At 45.9% G+C, this 24601-nt stretch overlaps 1 protein-coding gene across 1 annotated transcript; it reads left to right on the top strand.

Moving 5' to 3' along the window:
- Positions 1-3554, top strand: LOC132082866 (uncharacterized). Its single transcript, XM_059487280.1, has 3 exons — positions 1-572; positions 994-3128; positions 3471-3554. Exons 2-3 carry the CDS (start codon positions 1293-1295, stop codon positions 3552-3554), a joined length of 1920 nt encoding a protein of 639 aa, XP_059343263.1. The 5' UTR covers positions 1-572; positions 994-1292.
- Positions 3555-24601: the final 21047 nt, after the last annotated feature.

Genomic DNA, 24601 nt, shown 5'->3' with positions numbered 1-24601 from the left:
CCAAGCTATAGAGACCAAGCCAAGTACACCGGGAATTAACCAAATTAGGGAAGAGGTTCAAAAGTTTAAAGAGGAAGACTCATCGGAAAGACCCCATCTATGATGAAGGCAACAGGAACGACCACCTGAAAATTCCCCAAAAGAGATGTCTCCACCTACGCTCCGCCCACGCTCCGCCTACACCACGCCCCATATGAATATGCATGATTATGTATCTGATCTGATGTAATCTTATACCCAAAATTGTATATAAGGCTTGCTTTTGCTATGTGAACTCAGAAATCCATTTCGTGATTTCTCCGACGCGTCGTAATAAAATACCTCCTGCTTATCTGACTTAGGCTGAGTCTCTTAAGCAGTTATTCTCGCCTTTTGGGGCAAAATTCGGCATCATTTTCTGGCGACCCAGGTGGGACCAGACAGGAGATCCGGGCCCTGAGGTCCTCCCGGGCCGGGTCCGGGGTCGGGATTCTCTGGGCGCCCCTGATGAATTTTTTTGTCAGAAGAGACCCCCCCTGGACTGGCGCCTTGGTGGACGGAGGGTTCCCTGCATCTCCTGCTTCAATTAAGAGGTATTTTAATTGTTTATTGGTTTTATTGGTAGGGAAACGGGGGTCAGACGTGACCGCCCGAAGGGAAAGCTGGGGGACGCCCCGGTAACGAATCCCATTGGGTTGCTAGCGTTGGGTTGCTAGCATTGGTTTGCCAGGGTTGTTGCTAGCATTGGTTTGCCAGGAGATTCCCGGCATTGTTTTTGTAAAGAAAAGGACAAAAGTCCTGCTGAAAGAAGTGTTTGTTTATCTTGGTATTTTTTGGTCTGTATGGGAAACTGTTTTAACATTGTGTTTGATGTTGTAATACTGTGAATTAAGGGTTAAGAACTGAAACTGCTATCTGAAGAGGTCTGTCAGCCGGTGATCTTTTGTGTCTGTTTTATGTGTTTGTTGCAAAATCTTACAGAAAATATCTTGCTGCTCTCTCTATAATTTTTAGAAGAGAATAAGTTGATAGATATCCGGAAGAAAATTGTGACCTCCTGCAATTGTTACACTGTCTACGGTTGCGATTGCACGAATCTGGCAAACTGGTGTCTCACGGTCTGTAGGTGACCTCGCGTGACCAAACCCGGTAACAGTCTGTTCTGATATAGACCATAAGGTAGGAATTCCTTTATAAAGGTGTGAGTGTATGGTTGAGAGTGAATGAGACGCAGCATCGCTGCGACGCGAGAAGCCAGGACAAAAGCGACTGAAAATTGTGTGTGAAGTGTTAAACCAACACAGGGAATAACTATGGGAAGTCAACAGAGTAAGGACGTAAATATGAAAACCCCCTTAGGATGTATCCTAAGACACTGGAAGGACTTGGGAGGGATCCCGGGGGGAAACATAAGTAAAAAGACACTCCTTAAATATTGTACGCAGTGGTGGCCGTTGTACAAGTTAGATGACAATGAGAAATGGCCGCCGGAGGGAACAACTAATTATAATACTATTTTGCAATTGATGCTTTTCCTTCGCCGACTTAACAAATGGGACGAAGTGATGTATGCTGACATGTTCTTTACCCTAAGAAATAAACCGGAGTGGCAGAAAGAGTGCGGGGTAAATGTAGCACCTCAGGACCCCCTAGTGCTAGCCCTGGAAAAAGATAAGAAAGGTTCAAAGCCTAAAGAACGGTGCTGTGATGCATGTAGCATTGGGCAGCAATGTCTTAAATTGACAAGAAGGGATAGTGGAAAGGAGAGCGAAATAAGCCTGTGGGAATACCATCCATTCGCCCCAGGACGGGAAGGGCCTCTTCCCAGGCCAAGGGAGGAACAAGGGGATCCTAGCCCCTTAAAGGAGCTGGAACGATGGTGGAAATCTAAGTTTGGGCACAGTCCTCAGAAACTAGATAACACTTGGGAGGAGGATAGTCCATTAAAATCGGGGATGGACAAGAAGGAAAGCAGCCCGCAGGGACCAGATAGTCCACAGGGGTCGGGAAGCTACAAGGATGTTGACAGCCCACCCAGATTAGAAGTTGAGAGGGAAGAAGGCAGCCCACATGGAACAGAGAGTCGAGGGGAGACACGCAGACTCCCCGAACTAAGTCCATATGGGGATGGTAGTACACCCAAAAGTGGAGGTTTTGGGAAATCAGGTACCTGTAGAATAGAAACTAGCACACCGAGGACTGGGGATAACTCACTGGGAGGCAACGTCTCTAAGCTAAGGTATAGTGAGAAGAATGACACTGAGACATGCGAAAGGGAGGTAGAGATCAACTCACAGAAGCTGAATATAATAATTCAGATAGAGGATAAGAGAGATGGAAGGGGAACAGAAGATGAGGACAGTAGCCCGGAACAGGATAGGCGCCGGCAGATGCGGGAAGAAAGGCGACAGATGCAGAGCGAGGCGCGGCTGGACTGTGTAAACCATGCCAGGGGGGTAGTAGGAAAAGAGTTAACAGAAATAGAAGGTGAAGATGAAGAACAGGGAAAGGGAAAGAGAAAAGAGAAAAGAAAGAATAGGGAAGACATTGAGGCACAGGGAGATCCTGGGGAAGGGACTAGTCATTCGTATTATACCAGATCTGTGGCACGGAGGGAAGCAAAGCAAGAAGAGGAACGGAACCATACAATAGCTCCTCTCCGACAACTTATGCCAATGGTAGGAGAAAGGACCAGGGTAAAGGTACCGTTCTCCACAAGTGATCTGAACAATTGGAGGGATGAGGCAAGGAACTTCAGGAGGAATCCAGAGGGAGTAGCGAAGAGGTTTGAATTAATGGCAAGGAATTTAGATATTGATTGGGAAGATATAGAGGTGATGTTGTCAGAATTGACAGATACAGAAAGGGAACTCGTATTGGAAACAGGAAAACGACATGCTCAAGTATTATCAGGGAGACTAGAAGATAATTTCCCCAGTAGTAAACCAGAATGGGATCCGGGCAACGAAGAGCACTATCGACGATTGGTGCAGTACAGAAAGCTGATAGCGATGGGCTTGCGTAATGCGATCCCTAAGGCTATCAATTGGTCGATGTTATATGACATTAGGCAGGGAAAGGATGAGACCCCGTCAGAGTTTTTGGATAGACTTAGGGCAGCCATGAGACAATACACACCCCTGGACCCGGCAACGGAAGAAGGAAAACAACACCTGTTAGGGTTAATGATGGGACAGAGTAACCCAGACATCAGAAAGAAATTGCAAAAGCTTGAACATCCAGAAAATAAAAACCTGGAGGCCTTGCTGAATGAGGCATGGAAGGTATATAATAATAGAGAAGTTGAGGAGAAGAAAAGGGAGGACAGGAGGATAGCTCGAGTAGTGGCTGTGGCAGTGGCAGCTCAGAAGACAGGTTGCTCGGAACCTGGAACCAGGGGTAGGGGTAGAGGCTACCCGGTGAGAGGGGGAGGAAGGTTCCAACCCCACCCAGCTAGAGTAGGACCAGATCAATGTGCATACTGCCTACAGACGGGACACTGGAAACAGGAATGCCCCCAGTTAAAGAGAAGGTTAATGGTCACCACTACCACCACACAGCAAGAAAGTGAATGAGGGGGACCGGTGGGCCATACCCTAGCAGACCCACTGGTTAAAATGGAGCTAGGGGAAGGTAAAAAGGAATTGGACTTTTTGATTGATACGGGAGCAACCTTTTCGGTTTTAAATCAAGAATTGGTACCTAAAAGTGATGAATTTGTACAAGTTGTGGGAGCAACAGGCCAACCAGAAAAGGCTTACTTTTTGAAACCTATCAAATACAAAATTGGGAAGCAAATGGGAATACACCAGTTTCTGTATTTGCCAAATTCGCCAAAACCTCTACTAGGGAGAGACTTGCTAGAAAACTTGGGAGCCATAATAAAGTTCAAAAAGGACAGATTTGAATTTCAAGTAAAAGAAGAACAACTGATTACAGCCCTAAGCCTAACAATCAGTTGTGTGAAACCTAAACCTGAGAATCACAATTTTGAGCGAATCCTGAGCGAGGCATACCCATTAGTATGGGCTACTGATATACCTGGAAAATCAAAACAAGCAGCACCGATTGTTGTTGAACTTAAAGATGGGGCAAGACTGGTGGTAAGAAAACAATACCCTTTGAGAATAGAAGACAGGAAGGGGATTGAGCCCATAATCAAAAGGTTTTTGGAACTGGGGTTATTGGTAGAATGTGAATCGGATTTTAATACACCAATCTTGCCAGTAAAGAAACCTAATGGAGCTTACAGACTAGTTCAGGACTTGAGAGCAGTAAACGAAATAACCAAGATATTACATCCTTTAGTTGCTAATCCATACACGCTTTTAACTAGACTCAAGGATAATTTGGCCTGGTTCACTGTATTAGACTTGAAAGATGCATTCTTCTGCCTTCCCTTAGCTCCCGAGAGTCAAAAGATTTTTGCCTTTGAATGGGAATCTGTAGATAAAGGAAGAAAGACCCAACTTACCTGGACGGTATTGCCCCAAGGATGGGCGAACTCCCCTACGATTTTTGGGAATCAGTTAGCCAAAGAATTAGAACAGTGGGAAAGGCCGCTAGGAGATGGCACCCTTCTGCAATACGTAGATGACCTCTTAATAGCAACAGTGACAGAGGAAGAATGCATTGAATGGACTATTTCCTTGTTAAATTTCCTGGGTTTAAGTGGATGCCGAGTCTCTCAACAGAAAGCACAGCTGGTGCAAAAAGAAGTAGTGTACCTGGGATACGAAGTCTCCAGAGGACAGCGATCCCTGGGAGCAGCTAGGAAAGAGGCCATCTGTCAAATGCCCAAACCAGAGACGGTGAGAGACCTGCGCGCCTTTCTGGGGATGACAGGTTGGTGTCGGCTGTGGATCTACCAGTACGGGATACTTGCTAAACCACTGTACGATTTGTTGAAAGAAACCAAGGATGTTCTAGTTTGGACTCCCGAGGCAGAAGGGGCCTTCAAGAAGTTGAAGCTGGAGCTAATGAGAGCACCGGCTTTAGGTCTCCCAGATGTATCGAAACCATTCTGGCTGTTCTCCCATGAACGACAAGGGATGGCCCTAGGAGTCCTGGCACAGCAGTTGGGAACACACAAGAGAGCTGTGGCCTACTTCTCCAAGCGATTGGATGAAGTAAGTAAAGGATGGCCAGGCTGTCTGAGGGCAGTGGCTGCAGTGATAATTAACATAGAAGAGGCCAGAAAGCTCACACTGGGCCAAAAGATGACTGTGTTAGTATCTCACACTGTGTCGGCTGTGCTGGAACAGAAAGGCAACCATTGGTTGTCCCCATCCAGATTCCTAAAATACCAGGCCATCTTGGCTGAATCAGATGACGTAACCATTCAGGTAACTAACATTGTGAACCCAGCTTCATTTCTAGAAGGGAGAGCCCCAGCAGAACCCATCGAACACGACTGCCTGGAAACAATTGAAGCCGTCTATTCCAGTCGCCCAGATCTCAAAGAAGAGCCGCTCGAAGGTGCGGACAACTGGTTCTCAGATGGCAGCAGCTTCGTGAAGCAAGGAGTAAGAATGGCTGGCTATGCAGTCACCACTACAGAAAGGGTAATTGAGTCAAACCCCTTGCCTGCAGGGACTTCAGCTCAAAAGGCAGAGCTGATAGCTCTGACCTGAGCCCTGGAATTGGCAGAAAACATGCAAATTAATATATGGACAGACTCTAAATATGCCTTCTCTGTTGTACATGCTCATGGGGCCATCTGGAAAGCAAGAGGACTATTGACTACACAAGGAAAAACAGTCAAACATGCAGAAGAGATTCTGCGATTGCTAGAGGCGGTCCAACTCCCAGCACAAGTGGCCATAATGCATTGTAAAGGACATCTGAAGGGTAACACTATACCAGAGATAGGGAACAGGAAGGCAGATACAGAAGCTAAATTGGCGGCCACAAGAAATAGGGAAGCAGAAATAGCGGCCCTAATACCAGGGGAGCTGGATATTAATATCCAGCCAGATTACCAAGAATCAGATCATAGATGGATTCAAAGGAATAAGGGCAAAATACTAGAAAATGGTTGGGGTCGATTAGAAACAGGACAGTTAGTGATACCAGGAAACGTGATGTGGCAGTTTGTGAAGACAGAACATGAGAAGGCCCATTGGGGCCTAGATTCGCTTTACCAATATTTGCAGACCAGAATAGCAGGACCAAAATTATTTACTACTATAAAACACGTTACGTCCCAGTGCGAGCGGTGTCTGAAAAATAACCCGAACACAGGAACCAAAGTACATCAAGGAGCCATAAATCGAGGTAAATTCCCAGGTGAAGTATGGCAAATTGATTTTTCTGAACTCCCAAGAAAAGGGGGGTTTCGGTATTTGTTGGTACTAACTGATACGTTTTCTGGGTGGCCTGAAGCATTCCCTTGTAGGACAAATAAGGAAAGAGAAGTGACCAAAGCACTGTTTAATGAAATTATTCCACGGTTTGGGGTACCAAAGAGCATTTCTTCGGATAGAGGTACACACTTCTGTGCAAAAGTGGTGAGAGCAATAAGCAAAGCATTACAAATCAAATGGCAACTACACACACCTTATCGCCCACAGGCCAGTGGGCAAGTGGAAAAGATGAATCATCTCATCAAACAGCAAATTGCCAAAATATGCCAGGAGACTAATTTGCAGTGGTATCAGGCTTTGCCTATTGCTTTGCTTAGGCTGAGAGTCAAACCAAGATCAAAAGAAAAGTTAAGCCCATTTGAAATTTTGTATGGTAGACCTTATGCTATGCAAGTTGTAAATGGGGACGTTATAGACCAAATCGGTAATCAGTATATTTATGATTATGTAATTACGGTGGGGAAACAGTTTGATAAGAATGCTACTGTGGTGATAGAGCACCAACCTAAGCAACCTGATTGCAAATTGCATCCGTTTAACCCCGGTGATTGGGTATATGTTAAGAATCTTTTAGGAAAACCCCTACAAGAAAAGTGGGAGGGACCTTTCCAAGTGCTGCTGACTACCTTCACCGCGGTTCGGATCAAGGAGCGACCTACGTGGATCCACTATTCACGGGTCAAGAGAGCTCCGGAAAACAAACAAGAGGAGATCAAACCTGCCCTAGATGTACAGACTTCTGAGTCAACTGTCTCCGCAGGACCACGTGAGAATTCAACATAAACTAACATTGACTTTGCCAAAACCTTTATCCCTCATAGCAGAGTTTAATGCCGAAGCTAGAGCTGCATTGCGTAGCACGCCAATACAGTGGACAGGGTGGGTTGAAACATACAGTCAACAAGGACCTGACCCACAGGACCCTATTCACGATCAGCCGTGTTTTGGGTGTGGGGAAAGAAATTGTGTGGGACTAATTGGATTTCTTTGTGGAGGTTGTGATAGAAAATTTTGGAACGTACAAAGTTGTTTACTGGACCTCCAATGTTATGAGTGTAGCTGCAAAGAAGCAAGGGAAAATGACGACTATTTGGCCTTAGAGAAATTCGCCAATAGACCCATTTTAGAGGCTAGGGAATTGTTTGAAGCTCCCGAACAAATTGTATTAGGGTGGTGCCATTGGAAAGTGCACCGCTGGTTACAATATTGTTTGAAACTTAGTCGTTCTAAGGTATTATCGACCCGTTGCTATTCTTCTGTCCCACGACATCCACTAATAAGTGACCAAATTGGACCTTTTAAAAAACAAAGAGATCTAGACACTGAACTAGAAAAGATTATTTTACGAGTAAAGCAAATTCACACCAAGCAACAAGAACGCCAAGAGAAACAAAATTAACAGCCAGACATTATGACCCCGACTCCACCCCAAACCTTTACAACTCTGATCATTGGACTAATGATAGTGCTTCCCCAAGGCTCTGCCTCAATAGACCCATGGTCTCATGCGCACCAGTGTATCCACCCAGAGTTGGGAACGAGAGGGCCCTATTTCGAGGTTTATGCCTTACGAAACAATCAGCCATATGCAAGTGAAGTGTGGGATCAGCCCTCCATGGTAGCATACAAGGGAGACCAAGTCCAAATTGGGTGTCGAGAACTTGACCCAGAGGAAGGGAAAACAAGGCGGCTAGTATTAACAATTAAACCCTTGATGCCAGCCTTTAAACATAACCTAATTACCTTTAGTCCAGTGAAAATGGGCAGGCCCACAGTTTGGATCCAGCAAAAGGGCCCAATTTCATGTCAGTGGAGCGACTTCAGGGAGGATCCACCTGGATCACAACAACCGATAAAGGGGGTGATTTATAGAGAAGATTCACTTGGGGAGCTACGCCCTCAAAACATAACCTATGACCCTCACCCCCTTCTCCATTCTCCGGGAGAAATTGTAATATCTAGTGGTCCTGAGGGAGGAAAAGCACTGTGTGAGATGGCATTTAGATTGGATCAGTCAATGACGTTCACATGTGAAAGGGAGTTGAAAACACTGGGACAGGATATTAGCTCCCTTGGGCGTGCTCTCGGGCGTGCTGTCGATTATAGGATACAATTACCAGAAGACGTGATCCCATTGTATCCAGATCTAGACTTGCCTCAAGAAACCACCCTACCAGTGGAGTGTAAAGCAGTGCACAACCTAACCTTTATAGGGCCTCAGGTGATAAGAAAATCTAACGAACTAAAATTATTGTTAGACCCCACTTATTCCCTGAAAAAGGTGCAAATGAACATTCACACCGATATTACTTATTTGCAAAAGGATTGCCGACCATTTATACAGCAAAGCCTTAAGGGATGGAATGCATGGCTAGCGACAAGGTCTCATCACAGAAAAACAAAAAGAGATCTAAGTGGGTGGATTGGCACCGGATTTGGCATAGTAAACACAATAGATCAAGAGGTATTAGTAAACAAATTAAGTACCGTCACATCGAGCTTAGGAAAGCTTAAGGTGCCTCTCAGTACATCCATGCTTACATTAGCTGAAACACAATCGCTAGTGGTGAAATTACTAACCATGGTAGCGAACCACACTGCAGAGGATTTTGTGAAGCTCGCTAACTACACAGGGGAGCTTGGCAAAGACATTGCACTCGCTATCCAATGCTCTCAGACGCAACAATGGGTACAGTCGGTAGCGGCAGGAATAATAAGAGAAGGAACGGCAGGTATATTACCTCAAGAAATAAGGGAAACAATACTAAAGGACAATCATACTACACGATTTGAAAGAGACCATCAAGCTTGGTGGCAGTTAGTAAACTTCACTTACGAACCTCAACGAGAACACTTTGAAGCTTATGTCCTCACCATTAGTGCGGCAGAGGAAAGAGGTATCTTTCCCATCCTCACTTTAGGGGCAATGCATCAAGATGTCATTGTCAGGCCAATAAACCATAACGTTTGGGCCAGTTATGATTACACTAAAAACAAGTGGCAATCGGTTAGCACAGAAGCATGCATCCCTAGAGGACAATTAGGCTATGTTTGCGAAAATGCTGTGGTAGAAGCCGAAGATTTATGCTTAGATGCTGAAAATAGTGTATGTACCTTAGAAATGCTTCCGCATGATAAAACACAATCACAAGTTTACTATATAGGAAATGGATGTGCTTGCGTAAGGACAGCTTGTGACAACGTCACTATAGATAATTGCCTAGCAGAAACTAACAATACTAACTTTTGTGCATGCAACTTTACCAAGATCATAGGTTGTGATTTTCATTACACTGTCCCAATAACTACCCAACAGCTAATTAACGCAGATTTCAACCTATATCAAGAGATACCAAAATTACAAATAGGGATGGACGTCAAAATTCTCAAAGCAATGCTTGCACACCCTGAAGTAAAGAAATTGGTGCAAAGGGTGAATCAAACAACTAAACGAATGGTATGGCAGATAGAACACAATTCAGAAAAGATAAAGAATGTCCTGACCGAAGTAGAACAAGTAGGCCAGCATCACTGGTGGGACATCTTTACAGGATACTCCCCAACAGCTACACAGGTCTTCCATTACCTGGTGCACCCAATGCTAGTAGTAATTATAGCTTTGTTATTACTAACTCTTACAAACATTTGTTTGTGGTGGAGACTAAGAGGCATAATGAAGAGGACCCAAATGATTTGGGCAATGGCACGAGCCTATCAGTGTCCTGTGAGACCAGAACTAGACGAAAGAATTCGTAAGCTATAAGAAAAGGGGGGAATGAAGCCCCAAAGCAGATAGCCTCCAAGAAATAATGAGTTAAAACATAGAATGTGAGGCATTTGAAGAAGACATAATATTAGGAAACACATAGAGCAATTAATCAGCTAAAGCATGAAACACAAGGACAGGAAGGAGATAGGGATAGGGGGAACTGATGGGCTAAGCATGTTCAGAGCCAACAATGTCAAACTGACCTTAAGAACTCTGCCAAGCTATAGAGACCAAGCCAAGTACACCGGGAATTAACCAAATTAGGGAAGAGGTTCAAAAGTTTAAAGAGGAAGACTCATCGGAAAGACCCCATCTATGATGAAGGCAACAGGAACGACCACCTGAAAATTCCCCAAAAGAGATGTCTCCACCTACGCTCCGCCCACGCTCCGCCTACACCACGCCCCATATGAATATGCATGATTATGTATCTGATCTGATGTAATCTTATACCCAAAATTGTATATAAGGCTTGCTTTTGCTATGTGAACTCAGAAATCCATTTCGTGATTTCTCCGACGCGTCGTAATAAAATACCTCCTGCTTATCTGACTTAGGCTGAGTCTCTTAAGCAGTTATTCTCGCCTTTTGGGGCAAAATTCGGCATCACCCTAATGGAACATTATGATCCATTGTTACAGTTGATGTTATTTTTAAGACAAGAAGAAAAATGAGATCCGGTGATATATATGCAGACATGGCTTTTACCCTGAAGAATAAATCTGAGTGCCACAAAAAATTGTGGCGTTGATTTGGCCCCACAGGACTTTTAGTCCTAACTTTGGAAAGAGATAAGAGGCAGAAAAGAAAGAGATGTCATTCAGCATTCAGCATAGGGCAGAGATGTTTGAACATGGCTGAAATGCCCCAGGAAGAAGATTGTGTTCTAGGTGTCCAAGATTTACAGCCGAGTTAGCCCAGGCCAGCTCGGGTACACTCCCCCTCAGGCAACCACTCTGCCCCCTGAATGAAAGCCAAATGGCAGTGAGGATGAGATGAATAATCCAGGTGAGGGGACGATTTCAGAGAGCCTCAGTGACAAGCAACACACGGAATAAAACCAAGAAAGCTTTGCCTTTAGTCACCCCCTTAAGGCAAGACTTGAGTCCCCCAGGAGAAGCCATGTGGGTGAACATCTGCTTTTCTACTAGTGCCCTGAACAATTGGTGGGAAAACGTTAAAATGGATAGAGAAAACCCTAGCAAAGTAGCAAAAAGATTGGAGTTCGTAGTCACGAGTCAAGAGCCAGGCTGAGGTGATCCTGATTTCATGTCGACAGAGCTAACCAAAGCAGCAAAAGAGTTGGCGATCAAGGCAGCCAGAGCACGTGTGCAGGGACAAATTGCTAGTGGAGCCTTACAAGGCACAGTAGACAAGCCGTGTCCTATCGTAAGCCCTTTGTGGGACGCGAACGATGCCGGCTGCTGTGCAATGTTCACCAGATACCAGGAATGACCGAGACTGGCAGTTCTTGCCCTAGCAGGTTACCGGTTAAAATACAGCTAAAGAATAATAAAGAAGTTGAATTTTTAACTAAATGTGGAGACACATTTTCACACGTGAATCAAGCACTGATACCCAAAAGTGAAAACTATCTGCCAGCAATAGGAGCCAGAAAAGGCATTCTTCCTGCAACCACTTCAATGTAAAATCAAGAAGAAAATGGGAATACATCAGTTTCTTTATTTACCAAACTCACTCAAATCTGTCCTAGGCATGGATTTTTTGCTTGAAAATTTAGAAACAAGAGTTCCGTTTAGAGAAAGAAAACTAACATGGAAGGTACCTGAAAACAAATGAGAAGTTTTAGCAGTAGGACTGACAATTGACACAAGACCAACAAACAAGAAGAACTATTTAGAGCAAGTATTGAATCAGGTATACCCCAGAGTATGGGATACTGATAGCCCAGGAAAATCAAAACGAGCAGACCCTGTGAAAATTGAGCTACACACAAGAGTTGAGCCAGTAGTCAGAAAGCAATACCCTTGAAGATTAGAAGCTAGGAAAGAAATAGAACCAACAATCAATAAATTCCTGACATCAGGATTATTAAAAGAATAAAAGTCAGAATTGAATACTGCTAGATTAGCAATAAAGAAACCTAATGGCACTTAGAGACTAGTGCCAGATTTCCAGGCAATTAATGGTTTATACCTTACTAGCTTACTAGCTAAGCTTGGAGATGATTTTATTTGGTGCGGGGAAGGTCCATGGGCAGGTGCTGTGGAGAGCCGCTCCCTCTTGGTCTGAGAGAACAGCTCTCCCAGCCCACCTTGCTCCCAGGCCCGGAGGGTGTAATGTGCGCTCGACCGGCAGCCGAAGGAGGGCTCTTGACACCGTGTCTGATGCAACAGGGTTTACTGAAGGTAGGTCAGAGGGTGCAGGTTGGGTGAGGGTGAGAAGAGGGACAGGAAGAGGCAGGAGCACAAGCACTGTAACATGACACATAAGGCACCTGCAAGCTGCTGGGGAAGCCTCAAGTCTGCTCAGTGAGCCACGTGTGCCCTCAGCATTGGGACAGCCACCTTTCCCTCAGTGAGCCTCACATCCCAGGGTCAGCAAATCAAGAGGCACCAGGCATGCTGTAGGTGACTCAGAGCGAGTGCAGTGGGCCATGGTGGCCAGGGGCCAGAAGCAGGCAGAAAGCCACCAGGGCTTAGGAGCCCCTGGGGTGGCAGTGAGCAAAATCGGGCTCTGCTCACTGCTGCTGGCATTTTCTATTGACCCATCTCCAAGGACTTCTGTTGTGCTCTGTGTTCCTAAGGGTTTCCCCCCTTGGTTTTTTTTGGTGGTCTCCTGCACCTTTTTTTCTCCAAATTTTCCTACCCTGGCAGCAGCAGGTCTTGTCCAGAACTGGCTCTTAAATATCAGCAAAGTAGCTAGGAACAACAATGGGTGGAATCCTGCGGCTCAGGAATTCGTATCCCAGAGCCCTGCCTGTGCCTGTGCCTTATGTCAGGACCTCCTTCTCTGTGCAAAAACTAGGGATTAGTGGAGTTTTTTTGCCACAGAGCTCCTGAGAGGCAAATGTTGTGCTAGGTTTCTCAGGAGTATATCCATTAAGTTCATGGCTGGCACACAGAAAGTAAGGCCAGGGTAGCAGAGCAGCTGGGAGCTGGTCACTCCCTGCATCCTCACATCTCACATGATGTGAGAACACCACGTTCCAGGAGGGGCGAGCAGGGTAAATGTGCTCAAGGTGCTGCCAATGAGGTTTGGGTCACTTAGAGAGTAGTCAGGAGCGGTGAGCACTGGAAGATCCAGCTGCCGTCCCCATCCATGTCCCTTTCAGTGCTGGCTTTAGTGTGTCTGCAGCCTGGATCCAGAGCGCCCTGGGGGGCTCCTGAGGCTGCCTTTGCACTCAGGGTGAGGATGCCCAGGAGCCCCTGAGGCCGCAGTGGGGACCAGGGCTGGGGCTTGTGGCCTGGCAGGCGTGGCTCTGGGGGCTGTGACATGCCAGGGCATGGGTCACTGTCAGTGCCCTCTGCAGCCCTGGATAGCTCTGTGATGCTCCAGGGACAATGGCAAGAGTGGGGAACTGGCTAGGTTAGGGTCTTGCCTGAGCCATAACCTCTCGGCCAAATGCCCAGCAGTAGAGACCCCTGGAGGGCCGAGTGAAGGAAGCAGAGGAGGCTCTTCTGTGGTGTAAAGTGCAGCAAATTCATCAGGAGAGGCGGGGCAAAGGTTCACAGGTGAGAATGCCCAATGGGAACAGATGTTGAAAGAACCCCCAGCACTCCTCTGCATGGGTTTTTAAAATCTTTCAAAACACAGGGTGGACACCATATAGTAACCAATAAGCGACTCTTGGGGTCGGTTTTGAGGGCTACAACAAATCAGAACAAGGGGAAGAGAGAGCTTTGGGATAGGGATTGGATCTTAGGGTGAGGGACAGGGAACTTTCTGGAACAAAGGGTAGGGTTTGGGCTGATGGATGGGGCAAAGGGGCCGGGTTGTCTTGACAGACAGGGAAAATCTGGTGAGGTGGGAGTGGATTCCTTGAGGGACACTTGGGTAGGAGGGCATAACATAGGGGAGAAACTAACTGTAGTAACTCGGGGAACACTTGAACATACCACTATATAACAGAACATTTGACTCAATAAACTAACGCACTGCAACACAGAAATTCAGGCTTTCGGCAGCTGAGAGGTGGCAGTGTTAGAACCCGCAGCAGCTGGTGAAAGCCATCTCTGTCCTTCAGGTTCTTGCTGTGTGGAAGGAGCTGCGAGTTGTGGTGGCTGCACTCCCCCTTTGCTGGGAGGATGATCTGTACCAGGGGAGAGCAGAAAGCTGCCATGGTGAGCAGAACATGCTCAGAGCATTACAGTTCAGAGAATGGCACTGCCATTTCCCACTGAAGGGAAAAAAGCTTGAAAGCATAGAATTCTGTGCAGAACCATTGCACAGATTTTCTCTTCTAGAACATGCCCATTTTTGTCTACTGTAGATGAATACTCTGGGCTTTATAGAATAAATGGGGTTTTTTCCTTAAGGTTTTTGGGAGAACTCTCAAGTTAATTTCTGTTTGTATTTTACATCCAGATTTACATGCATACAGGTTTTATTTAATTATTATTTTTCTTTAGTAAATACTAAGGGAAAAATACCTAAGCATTTTTTAATCCTTTGGGATGTTGTGATTAATATTCTAAGAAAGAAAACCTTGTTGAACAAGTGTGAAAACACAGAGAGAGGGAAAATAGCATAGACATCTTTTAGAACAGGGCATGTAATAAGGACTGCAGAACTGAGTAATTCCTCCAAGGGCAGAATTAGCAAGATATACCACCAAGAGTAACTGCCAAGATACTTCCTTAAATCAAGGGAAATGTGACCTGCAGCCATACGAAGCACAGCCAAAGCAAACGAAAACCTTTGGAAAAGAGGGAATTTTGCCAGTGACATCAGTCTGTCTGGATAACTGAGGGATGCCCATCAATATTGCACTACATTCCTCAATATTTGCAATGTCTTTTCTCCCAATTTCTGTGAAATTAATAAGCTGCAGTTGTTTACCATTAACTTAAGCTCTTAGGGGAATTACCAAGCACCATGTATGTTTTTCTGTAGCTGAGCAGGACTTGAGTTTCCCAAATCTTCTACAAAGCAGAAGGGAATCACACAGTTACTTGTGCTAATGTTAATGAAGGGTTTCATGAAAGCAGGTGAATGAGAGCATTGCATTGTAAAACTTCCACATGCAAGAAAACAGGAGTCCACTTAGAATAAAACATACAAGGCTAGCATAACATCAGAACAGGATAAAATGAAATTGCTAGACAGGAACTGATGCATCAGAAATTAGATGTGTCCTTTCTGATACATCTGCATGCATTTGCAAGCTAAAACAGAAAAGGAAGGGCAGAGATTATAAGGAACGAAGATTTTAAAATTGCGCTGTGCAGAAGAGACACACGAACCACCAATGTGAACACAGCTGGGAGATTCAGCTTGGAGATGGATTAGAGTGGAATCCATTCACTGAGGGTTTCTGGTGGACATGAGTGCAAAGACTGAGGAAAAAAGGAAAAAAGTTTAATTTCTGAAAGCTATTTAGATTCCTGGAAGCATTGTCTAGAGATCTAAAAATCTGAAGCCTCAGAGAATCTGAACCTAAAACATCCCCAAATGGATTGATAAGGTATGATGTGCACATCTCTGCTGCTTTCAGAGTCAATGAAATTGACAATGAGTGTCTGGAAATTAGGAATGCCCACCCAGATTTTATCTCCATTACTTTCAGAACACCTTAATAAGGCACTTCCAGAGCTGAACACTGACATTCTCACCCTGCTCTATTTACTTTACATTTGAATACAGGCTGGTAGAAGGAGAAATTGGTCTGTAATTTCTCCCCAAATGACCTGTTGCACTTTCAGGTCAGGGGTAGATGTAGATTCAGCTAATCACTCTCTCTGTCCATGAATATTCCACTAGTGAACTGACATAAAGAACATCCTTGTTCTCTTTTGTACCTTCCTAAATGGTGCCCAATGAACAGGACACTTGCATAAATCTCACAGAAAATCACCAAAATTGCTGAAATTGACACTGAATTCCATGATAAAAGCTTCTGAGGAAAGGCTTGACAGAATCACTGAAGAAACTGAATCTTGGAAGAGAAACACATTTCAGCACAGATTAAGGGGAAAGAAAAAGAAATGCTGTAAAAATTCCAAGTGGAAGGTAAGGAGAAACACAGGAAGCACAGAAAGAACAAGGCCCTGTCAGATGACCTGTGCAAGGTAACTTTGTGCCCCAGCACTGTTAGAGGACATTCCCTGTCATTGGTGCAAGCAGCTGGAGCCATAAATGCTGATTGATTTGGGGGCCACAGTCTTGGTAAGTGCAGAGGTGGTTCAATAACCTGACATGAGGGAGTTCCCTGAGAGCAACTGGGATGCCAGAAAGAAGCGAACAGCTCACCACAGCCTGGCCCGCTCGGCTGCTTTTCCTTCTGACCCTCCTGGGGAGGCTCTGACATTTCCTCTTCCCTGATGGAAGCGCAGCTGCTGCCAAGGGAAACGTCCCCACACTCACTCACTGTTCCCTGTGCTTGCCAGATGTCCCATCTGCTGTCCCTGCCCAGGAGAGCTGCTCTGCTCGGGAAGAGGAGCCGAGGGAGAGCCTGGGAACATCGGCGGCTGCAACCCCTCCTGATCTGGTGCTGTTTATGGATGTGTAGCTAGATTTGGATAGGTACAAGTATAGGGATATTTACATACACTGACTGATATTTGTATAGGGATATTATGTGTGTATATTGTTATATTGATGCGTGTATATTCTCTGTTTACACAGTTGTACAGCTCTGTAGCTGTGCATTTCTATTGCTGGAGTTGTATGGATTTTTTTATTGGTCCATTGATATTTGTGTATTTATAGACAGGTTTGTTATATTTGTATTATATTGTCATGTTATATGTCATGAAATATGTAATGCATGTTTACATCTCTATATTGTTATGCCCATATATGTATTTACTTCTATTTATTATATATGGAGTTGTATAGTTCTAAAATTCTATTTATTTAGTTCTGGATCTGAGATTCTTTAGAGAGGGATATTGATGTTTCTGTATTTGTATATGGGCTGTACAGTTGTAGTAATATGTAATAAATTTGATTGTTAAACTTCAGTTCAGTAACTTCAACATTTGTGTACAGTGAGTTGTTGCAGACGGTTGCAATAAAGTAACTTTTTTTCACTCAAGTTGATATCTGTATATATTTACATAGCACAATTCTCAGAATAAATTAGATTTTATTCATAAATTGATATTTCTATGTTTCCATATTGGTAGCTAGCACAGATGTTGTAATTTAAAATAAATTTCATTTTTAAACATAAGTTAATGTTTGTGTATTTGTACATTAGTAGTGCGGGTGTAGCTATCTGCAATAAATGCAATGTTTCAACTGAAGTAAGTGTAGATTTGTGCTGCCTAAAGCCATGAGCAGATGTAAATGCTGGAGGATTCTGGCCGTGCCAATCTCCGGCCATGCCCGGCACATGCCCCACCTGCACTCGGGCTGGGCAGGGGAAGCGCAGATTTGGGCTGGCAGCAGAGCCCCACGTTGGCTCAGAACTCGCTGCAGAGGCTGCTGAGAAAACTCCGGGGCTCCATGGGCACAGAATCCAAGCAGGAGCCACCCGGGGAGGACAAATCCCTCATCCCACGGGCAGCTCTTTAGGAAAGGGCTCCAAGTGTCCCCCTGAAGCTCATCCCAGAGAGCAGAAGCCAGCAGGGATCCTGAGCCAGCTCTGCTGCCTTTGGCAGCACTTTGGCAAAAGAGCTGCAGCAAGGGGGAGGCAGCAGCGACTGTGACTGCTGCAGGCTGGGGATGAAGGGAGGGCCATGGACACAAGTGCTGAGATGCCCCAAAATCCAGAGGGAGGCTGGAGAGCTGGGAATCAACTTGGCATTTCAGTGCCAAGCTCTCACAGGCACTGAAATGATGGAATCCCTTTGTGTGAAGTGACCTGGAAGAACTGACAGGGAGTTGCTGCTAGGATCAGCAGTAGCAGAAAGCAAAAATGTACAAACACTAGGAGATCATCTAATATCCCCCACAAGCAAAGGCTTCAAAAATGATCTCATATATTTAGAATAGAATAGAATAGAATAGAATAGAAATCAAAATATATAATATATAATATATAATATGCATGAAATTTAATGTACATGTATTTTTGGACAATTTTATTTTTTGATATATATTTTCATTTAAGATATATATTTGAAATAGTCTTTCAGCTTGGGAGAGTGAAGATTTACAACAGTGCAAAACCATCTGCCCACAGAGCAGTCAGCCCCCGGGTGTGTGCATGCACACCCACCCACTGTGCCTGCTCTTCTCAGCATCTCGGGGCTGCTGTTTGCACACAATTGGGATGAATTTAACTCGACCGAGCCACGAGTGGGGTGTCCAGCTTGTCATGAACACTCATGTAGCAACGAACAACACAGAGCTCTCAAATCACATTATCACAGGTCATTTCATTCCTGCTGGGCACTGCGGAACTCTTAAAAGACACAGAAAAGGGGTGGAAAACATTGGCATCATGCTACTGCTGGTGTCCTCCTGGAGAAAAATCTCTTGGGTTTCTTCAGGTGGTAGCTTTCCAAAAACTAGGAAAACTGCTGAGCACTGGTAGCCCAATTGTGAATGGTTTTCTTGACTTGGCAAAGCTGGGGTGTTAACAATGGACTCCATCCTTGGTCCAAATCACCTGCCCTCACCTGCAGACAAAAGCACCACCACCACCAGCAGCAGCTACATCAGTCAGTTTTCTCAGAAAGCTGTGTTAAATTTGGGAGAGGAAAGGAAAACACATCAGACACTGTGGATTAATGACAAGACTCCGAGGAACAGTTCCAAAGCAAAGGGCAGCAGCTTCTCTCTGGGCCACTCCTTGTGCCCCAAGGCAGCCGGGCTGCCCTGGCTGCCCAGGACCCTGCGCCCCGCGGGCTCTGCAGAGCTGCACAGCGGGGAGGCAGCTTCGGGCACCTCAGCCCCTGGGCAGGAGGGGCTGCTTGCTCTGCAGGGCTGCCTGTGGGCAAAAGCAGGGTGCTGGCCTTGTGCTCTTGGCCCCAGCCTGGCCTTGCAGGGCTAATCCTGTTCCCTGTCTCAAATGTGCTAAGGACAGACTTGTTTGTTTCCAGCTCTGCACAGGTGTGATTTGCACCACAAAATACTGAAGGACTAAGGCCTGAACAACAGACCCTGACTGAAGCCTCAACAACAGGGCCTGAGCCAAAGCTGCCCTCTAGATGACCTTCCCAACCCAATCTTCTATGTACCTGCTCCTTAACCAAGTGTTACTATCAAAAGGATTGTTACATGCATTCACTGGTGAAACACCTCTTCACCTTTCTGCATGAGGAAAATGGACAAGGTCACACCTGGCCTTGGTTCCTCCTTGAGCCCTGGGCAGGCTCGGGGAGAAAACCAAGAGGAGAATGACACCAGCTGTGCCCCAGCAGAAGCTCTGGCACATTGCTCGTCCAGCACGTTCAGAGCCGGTCTGCTCTCACAGAGCACTCGGGAGCCTCGTGGCCACCAAAGGTGGAGGCACCGCAGGATTTCCCGGTTCCCGGCCGTGGCTCTGCAGGGCTGGGCTGGGACAGCTTCCCCCAGCTGATGTGCACCTCTGCATGAAGGGGAAACCATTGGGGTACCTGCTGATGGATCTTCCTTAATCACCAGAGGCACCCATTTGTAATAATGCTGAGGTGCATTGCTTAGCTTATCCTTTCCTGACTCTTTTTTGCACTTTTGCATTACAGTAAATTACACTGTTCCCTCAGCTGGTGTCGGTGTCTGCATCTCTGACCCTCTCCACCATTAAAACAAACACACAGCCAGTTTAGCATGAGATCTGCCTCTCTGCCAGCCCATCTCTTGGCAAACACCGCTGGTGGCCATCTCCACAAATGAAATTCCCACTTTGCAATTTCCTTTGCTGCAGGCAGGTGAGAAAAGGAGCCACTCCCAGCTCTGGACACCTCCAGAAACCAGCTGCTTTCAGCAGTCAATACCCTGAAATATCAACCTCCTTCCTTAACCTGCCACAGGGAGCTCCGACCAAGAGGCCTTTTGTCCGAGGATACCCACAGAAGAGCTGGAGAAGGGAGCAGTTTGAAACACAGCTGCTTCAGAGTTTAAATCTGTCTTTATCAAATGAGCACACACCAACCTGTCCCAAAGGAAAAGCAGGCAGGAAAGAGAAGCTCCTCTCCCACATCAGCAAACTCTGTGCTTCCTTCTGTTCCAGCTGGAGAGTGGAGGCCATGGGCTGCCCCTCACTTTGGGAAGGCGCCCTGGGAATTGGCCTGATCTGGTAGGGGAGCAAAGGAATTCCCCAAAAAGTAGGAAAAGATTCTTTGGAAGCATTAGATTATGACAATATTTCTGGAGGAAAGCAAAAAAAAAAAAAAAAAAAAGGTAATTGCAGTAATTCAAGAAGTTCGCAGAATGAAATTTGTTCGCCAATGCACCAACCCCAAAGTCTCTGTGGTGTGTCAGGAAGATCAGGAATGTAGAGAGCATTTTGAGCAGATACTGGATAGAAGCAAGCTGCACAACCTTGCATACCTGCCTTAGAGCAGAAACATGCTGTCCTTGGGCAAATAATATAAAGAAGTTTGCCAAGATGTACCCTGGGAAAAGAGATGTGAAGCAAGATGTTCTAAGGATGTGAAGAGAGGATATGGGGCAGAATGTTCTGCTGACACTTTTGCCAATCTATGTACCTGACCAAAGATATGTTAGCTCTTTGTCCTACACATAACACTTTGTAACCAGTTATATGTATTCACCCGGTGCTGAACCCTGCATTACCATATAAATGTACCCTGAGATTTGCAATGAACTAAGCACTGATCATTACCTCCATGAAGATTGATCTCTGCCTGCGGAGGGCTCCTTTCTCTATTACCCCTCTCCTTTTCCACGTCTCTCTCCCGTATACCTTATTTCTCTATCTGGCATCCATATACTTTCTTTCTTTACAGGAATGAACCTTCAAGACTTGGATAAACACCACTGGTGTCCGTCCCCCAGAGCATGAGCAGCTCCCCAGCAAGACTTCAAGACTAAGGGACAAAGCTTCCCCCCTCAGCTCTCCACAGCAGCTCTAGGGAGTCTCTCTCCATTGCAAGATCTCCTTTGTCAGTCTACAGTGACAAGAGTTGGCTGCAGGAGGCATTTGCATTGGAGCTGTCCCCAGATGGGAGGAAGAAAAAGAAGAGGTGATTCCTGAGGAAAGAAAAAGGCAACACCATTTGGGAAGACACCAGTGTGAGTTTGCTACAACTCTAAGCCAAAAATCCCATGAAGAAAGCAACATCCATCCATGGGGCAGTGCTTTGGCTTTGATATCAATGCTGACAAAATTGCTTCCCATTCCTGCTGCCGTAGCTCCAGTTCAGTAGAAATGTGCCACCTCTGCCAAAGACAGGCAGACATGGTGAGATAAAACCAGCTAGTCTGCTGAAAAGGAGTCCAAATGAATGTTTTCTAACTCCCCCTTTGCCTCCTCTCTGCAGCCAAGACAGAGCAATGTCCTTCCTCTCTGTCCCCGATGGTGACCCAGGCATGGGATGCAGTGTGGGGACAGAGCCTGTCACTGCTCCCAGTGCCCTGCCCTGCCCTTCCCTGCCTGCCTTGCCCTTCCCTGTCCTGCGGGATCCTGCTGTGCTGTGCCAAGCCGAGCCGAGCCCGGCCAGCGGTCATGCATTTTGGGAATGACCCTCCCCTGTGCCGCACGTAATGAACATAACACCTTCTAACTTTGACAAGTTAGAGAGTCTTTGTCCCCGATTTTCAGTTTGAACAATTCAGGGAGCTTTTGTTTTCCCTGACAGTACAGTTGCTGCCAAGGGAAACACACCCAAAGACCAAAAGTGATCCAGCCTTCCCTTTGCTTCCCTTTTCCTTCCCTCACTGCTACACAGCGCTCTCATACCAGGACCTCAGTGCTGCCTCACCTGAGGATTTAGAGCTGCCTCCAGGCCCTTCCAGGCTAAGTGCAGGTGCTCAGGACTCTGAGGTTTCCTAGCTTCTTGGGAGAAGGTGTTTGCTTCATCTGGACTTCTTGGGGTTTCACTGGAGGAGCCAGGCACAGGCAAATTTCATCTCCACTGTGAGCTCTTCATTCTGCTTGTTCCCATGAAGCTCAAATGCCAACCTGAGCTCATCATTCCTCTGGTTCCCATAGACCATCACAGCCCTTCCATGGCCTCTCCAGACAGGAGCAGCTGCACATCTTCAGAGCAGCAGTTGCCAGCCCGCATCCCATCAGGGAGGGAAAGAGTTTCTACCCTTGCTTTCCAAGCAGGTCCTGGTTAATGATCTTCAAAATGTTTTCCTGCAGTGCTGTATCATGGGTAGATCTCAAGTGAGAATCAGGTAGAAAGGGTCAAGTCGCCTAGGAAGGGGGACCTTGAAAACAGAAAGATTCTCTGCCTGATTTTCGTGTCCTTACTGCAGATTTGGAGGGTGTTCTGGGCATTTTGCAGACAGCCTCTCTGTAGGGGTACAAGGGCAAGGTGGAAGATATTGCCTAACAAGTGGTCAGTGTTAGGTGCACTCTCCCCTTTCTTTGAATGAAGCCAAACTAGGACTCTGATAGGATATTGCAGATGTTTAAGACTGTCTGCCCTGCAAATCAAGCTGTGCCATTTGACGCTGGCAGGGGCTATGTAGAAATCCCGAGCGGGCCGGGGCTGCTGAGGAACGCGCCTCGAGCTGTTTGTTTTCCAGCATCACTCTCATTACGTGGTTATGACAATGGGAAGATGCCAGCAGCTCACATCCCAGGCAGCAGACCAAGAACTTAATGTTAAAACTTACTTTAAAAGTTTCTTGACCAATCACACAACGCAAAAGCATATTGACAGTAGTTCTATCCAATCACTATAAGCACAGGTACCTTTGGTTAAAACAGTGCTTGTTTATTTTGAAGACAATACCTACCAGTAAGCCTTAAAACACAACGCAGTGAGCTCCATTATTAAGCTTCAACCTTCCCAATATCTCGCTAGATAAACTTTTCTGTAGCTTGGAGATTTATTCTAGACCAGAGTTAATACACAGACCATTGTTCTATTTGTCCTTGCTTTTCTGCAGTTTAAATAATTTTTCTGCTGAGCTATCTCACGGCTGCTGCTTGGCTCTAATCACAGTTCTGCTGTATCTGAGACCTGCCTTTTGCAGCTTTCCCAAAACTCTCTAATTTTGTGGATTCCCTCAGAGGACTCAGTGTCAGAGCCTCTGGAGAAGCGTGGAGGGCAGGGCTCAGGCAGGCTGTGCCAGTGCAGGATTTGAACTCAAGGCACCAGGAAGCACCAAGGCTGCAGACAGGAACTCAAGCCTTCTCATCTCCCTCCCTGCCAGAGGCAGGCTCAGAGCAGCCATCTCACCCCTCTCTAAACCAGTGGGGGCTCTGTCCTTACCAGGCTCCTCGGGCTCCTGGGGATTGTTCCCACAGCTCTCGGTGCCAGGCAAAGCTCCCTCTGCTGCAGCTCTGTCCACAGGCTCCCCTCCTGAGGACTCAGGGGCAACATTAATATTCCCCTTGAAAGAGAAACAGAAAGGAAGAAACCCTTCTCACCACTTAGACAAAACACCTGGTCCAACAACTCCATGGCTCACACGCTTAATCCCTTGTTCCTAACAAGAACTCTGGGCCCCAAAGCCCTTCAACAGTCAGAAAAAATTGACTTCTCAAACACAGTCCAAAAGCTGTCAAAGCTGACAGTGACAGTGTTGAACATGGGGGTGACACTGAACACATGGAATGGCTGCTAAGGAAATCAATTGCTGCTCTGTTCTGTAAGGTTGCGTGTCTGACAGCACTAACATCAGTCCTCATGTCACTAATTGCAATGGAAGTAGCACTGTATTCTTTCTTCAGCCAACACTCCAATCGGTGTCATGGTTTCAATGCCTCACCCAAGGCAAGTTGATGTAGAAATAAATTCAATGTACCTCATTTTGCAGGGCCTCAGGGTCTGAAATTGCTATTACAGTTTTCTTTATAATGATGGGCAAATCTTTTTTTCTCTGTGTTTTCTCCTGATGGCTTTTTTAACGTTAGGTGCTATCACAGTGAGTTGTCTGATGCTACATGGGCCACCTTTAATTTTTGAGGGAATGTCCTGCCAGGCTCTATCTCCACAAATGAGCCAATATTCTGTTGCTAATTGATGTGGGGACTCATCTAGGTCATCTACTCGTCAGCAGTTTCACCCTTAGGGGGCACTGGGGTACTGCAATTGCACCACAAACTGGAGTATCTGTCCTCAGGATGATGGGGAGTAACATTCAACTGTGGATCTCCCTGGTACTGAAACTCAGCACAAAATTCCTTCACCAATGAACCAAGAATTCCAATTCTTGAGGTTCAGAAGGTGCTTTAAGAAGATCAGGGGCCCAGTGATGTCAGCTGGTTATGGGATTGGTCTCGTTGGCAGCC

The sequence above is a fragment of the Ammospiza nelsoni genome, chromosome 22, assembly GCF_027579445.1.
Source record: "Ammospiza nelsoni isolate bAmmNel1 chromosome 22, bAmmNel1.pri, whole genome shotgun sequence".
Classification (NCBI taxonomy): Eukaryota; Metazoa; Chordata; class Aves; order Passeriformes; family Passerellidae; genus Ammospiza; species Ammospiza nelsoni.
This window is presented reverse-complemented; position numbering and strand designations above follow the sequence as displayed.

Bases quoted from the DNA above. Each gene is read 5' to 3' on its own strand.
- LOC132082866 (XM_059487280.1), top strand. From the start codon at position 1,293: ATGGGAAGTCAACAGAGTAAGGACGTAAATATGAAAACCCCCTTAGGA. The intron at 3,129-3,470 runs GCAACGGAAGAA...TACTGCCTACAG, and splicing joins AATACACACCCCTGGACCCG to ACGGGACACTGGAAACAGGA.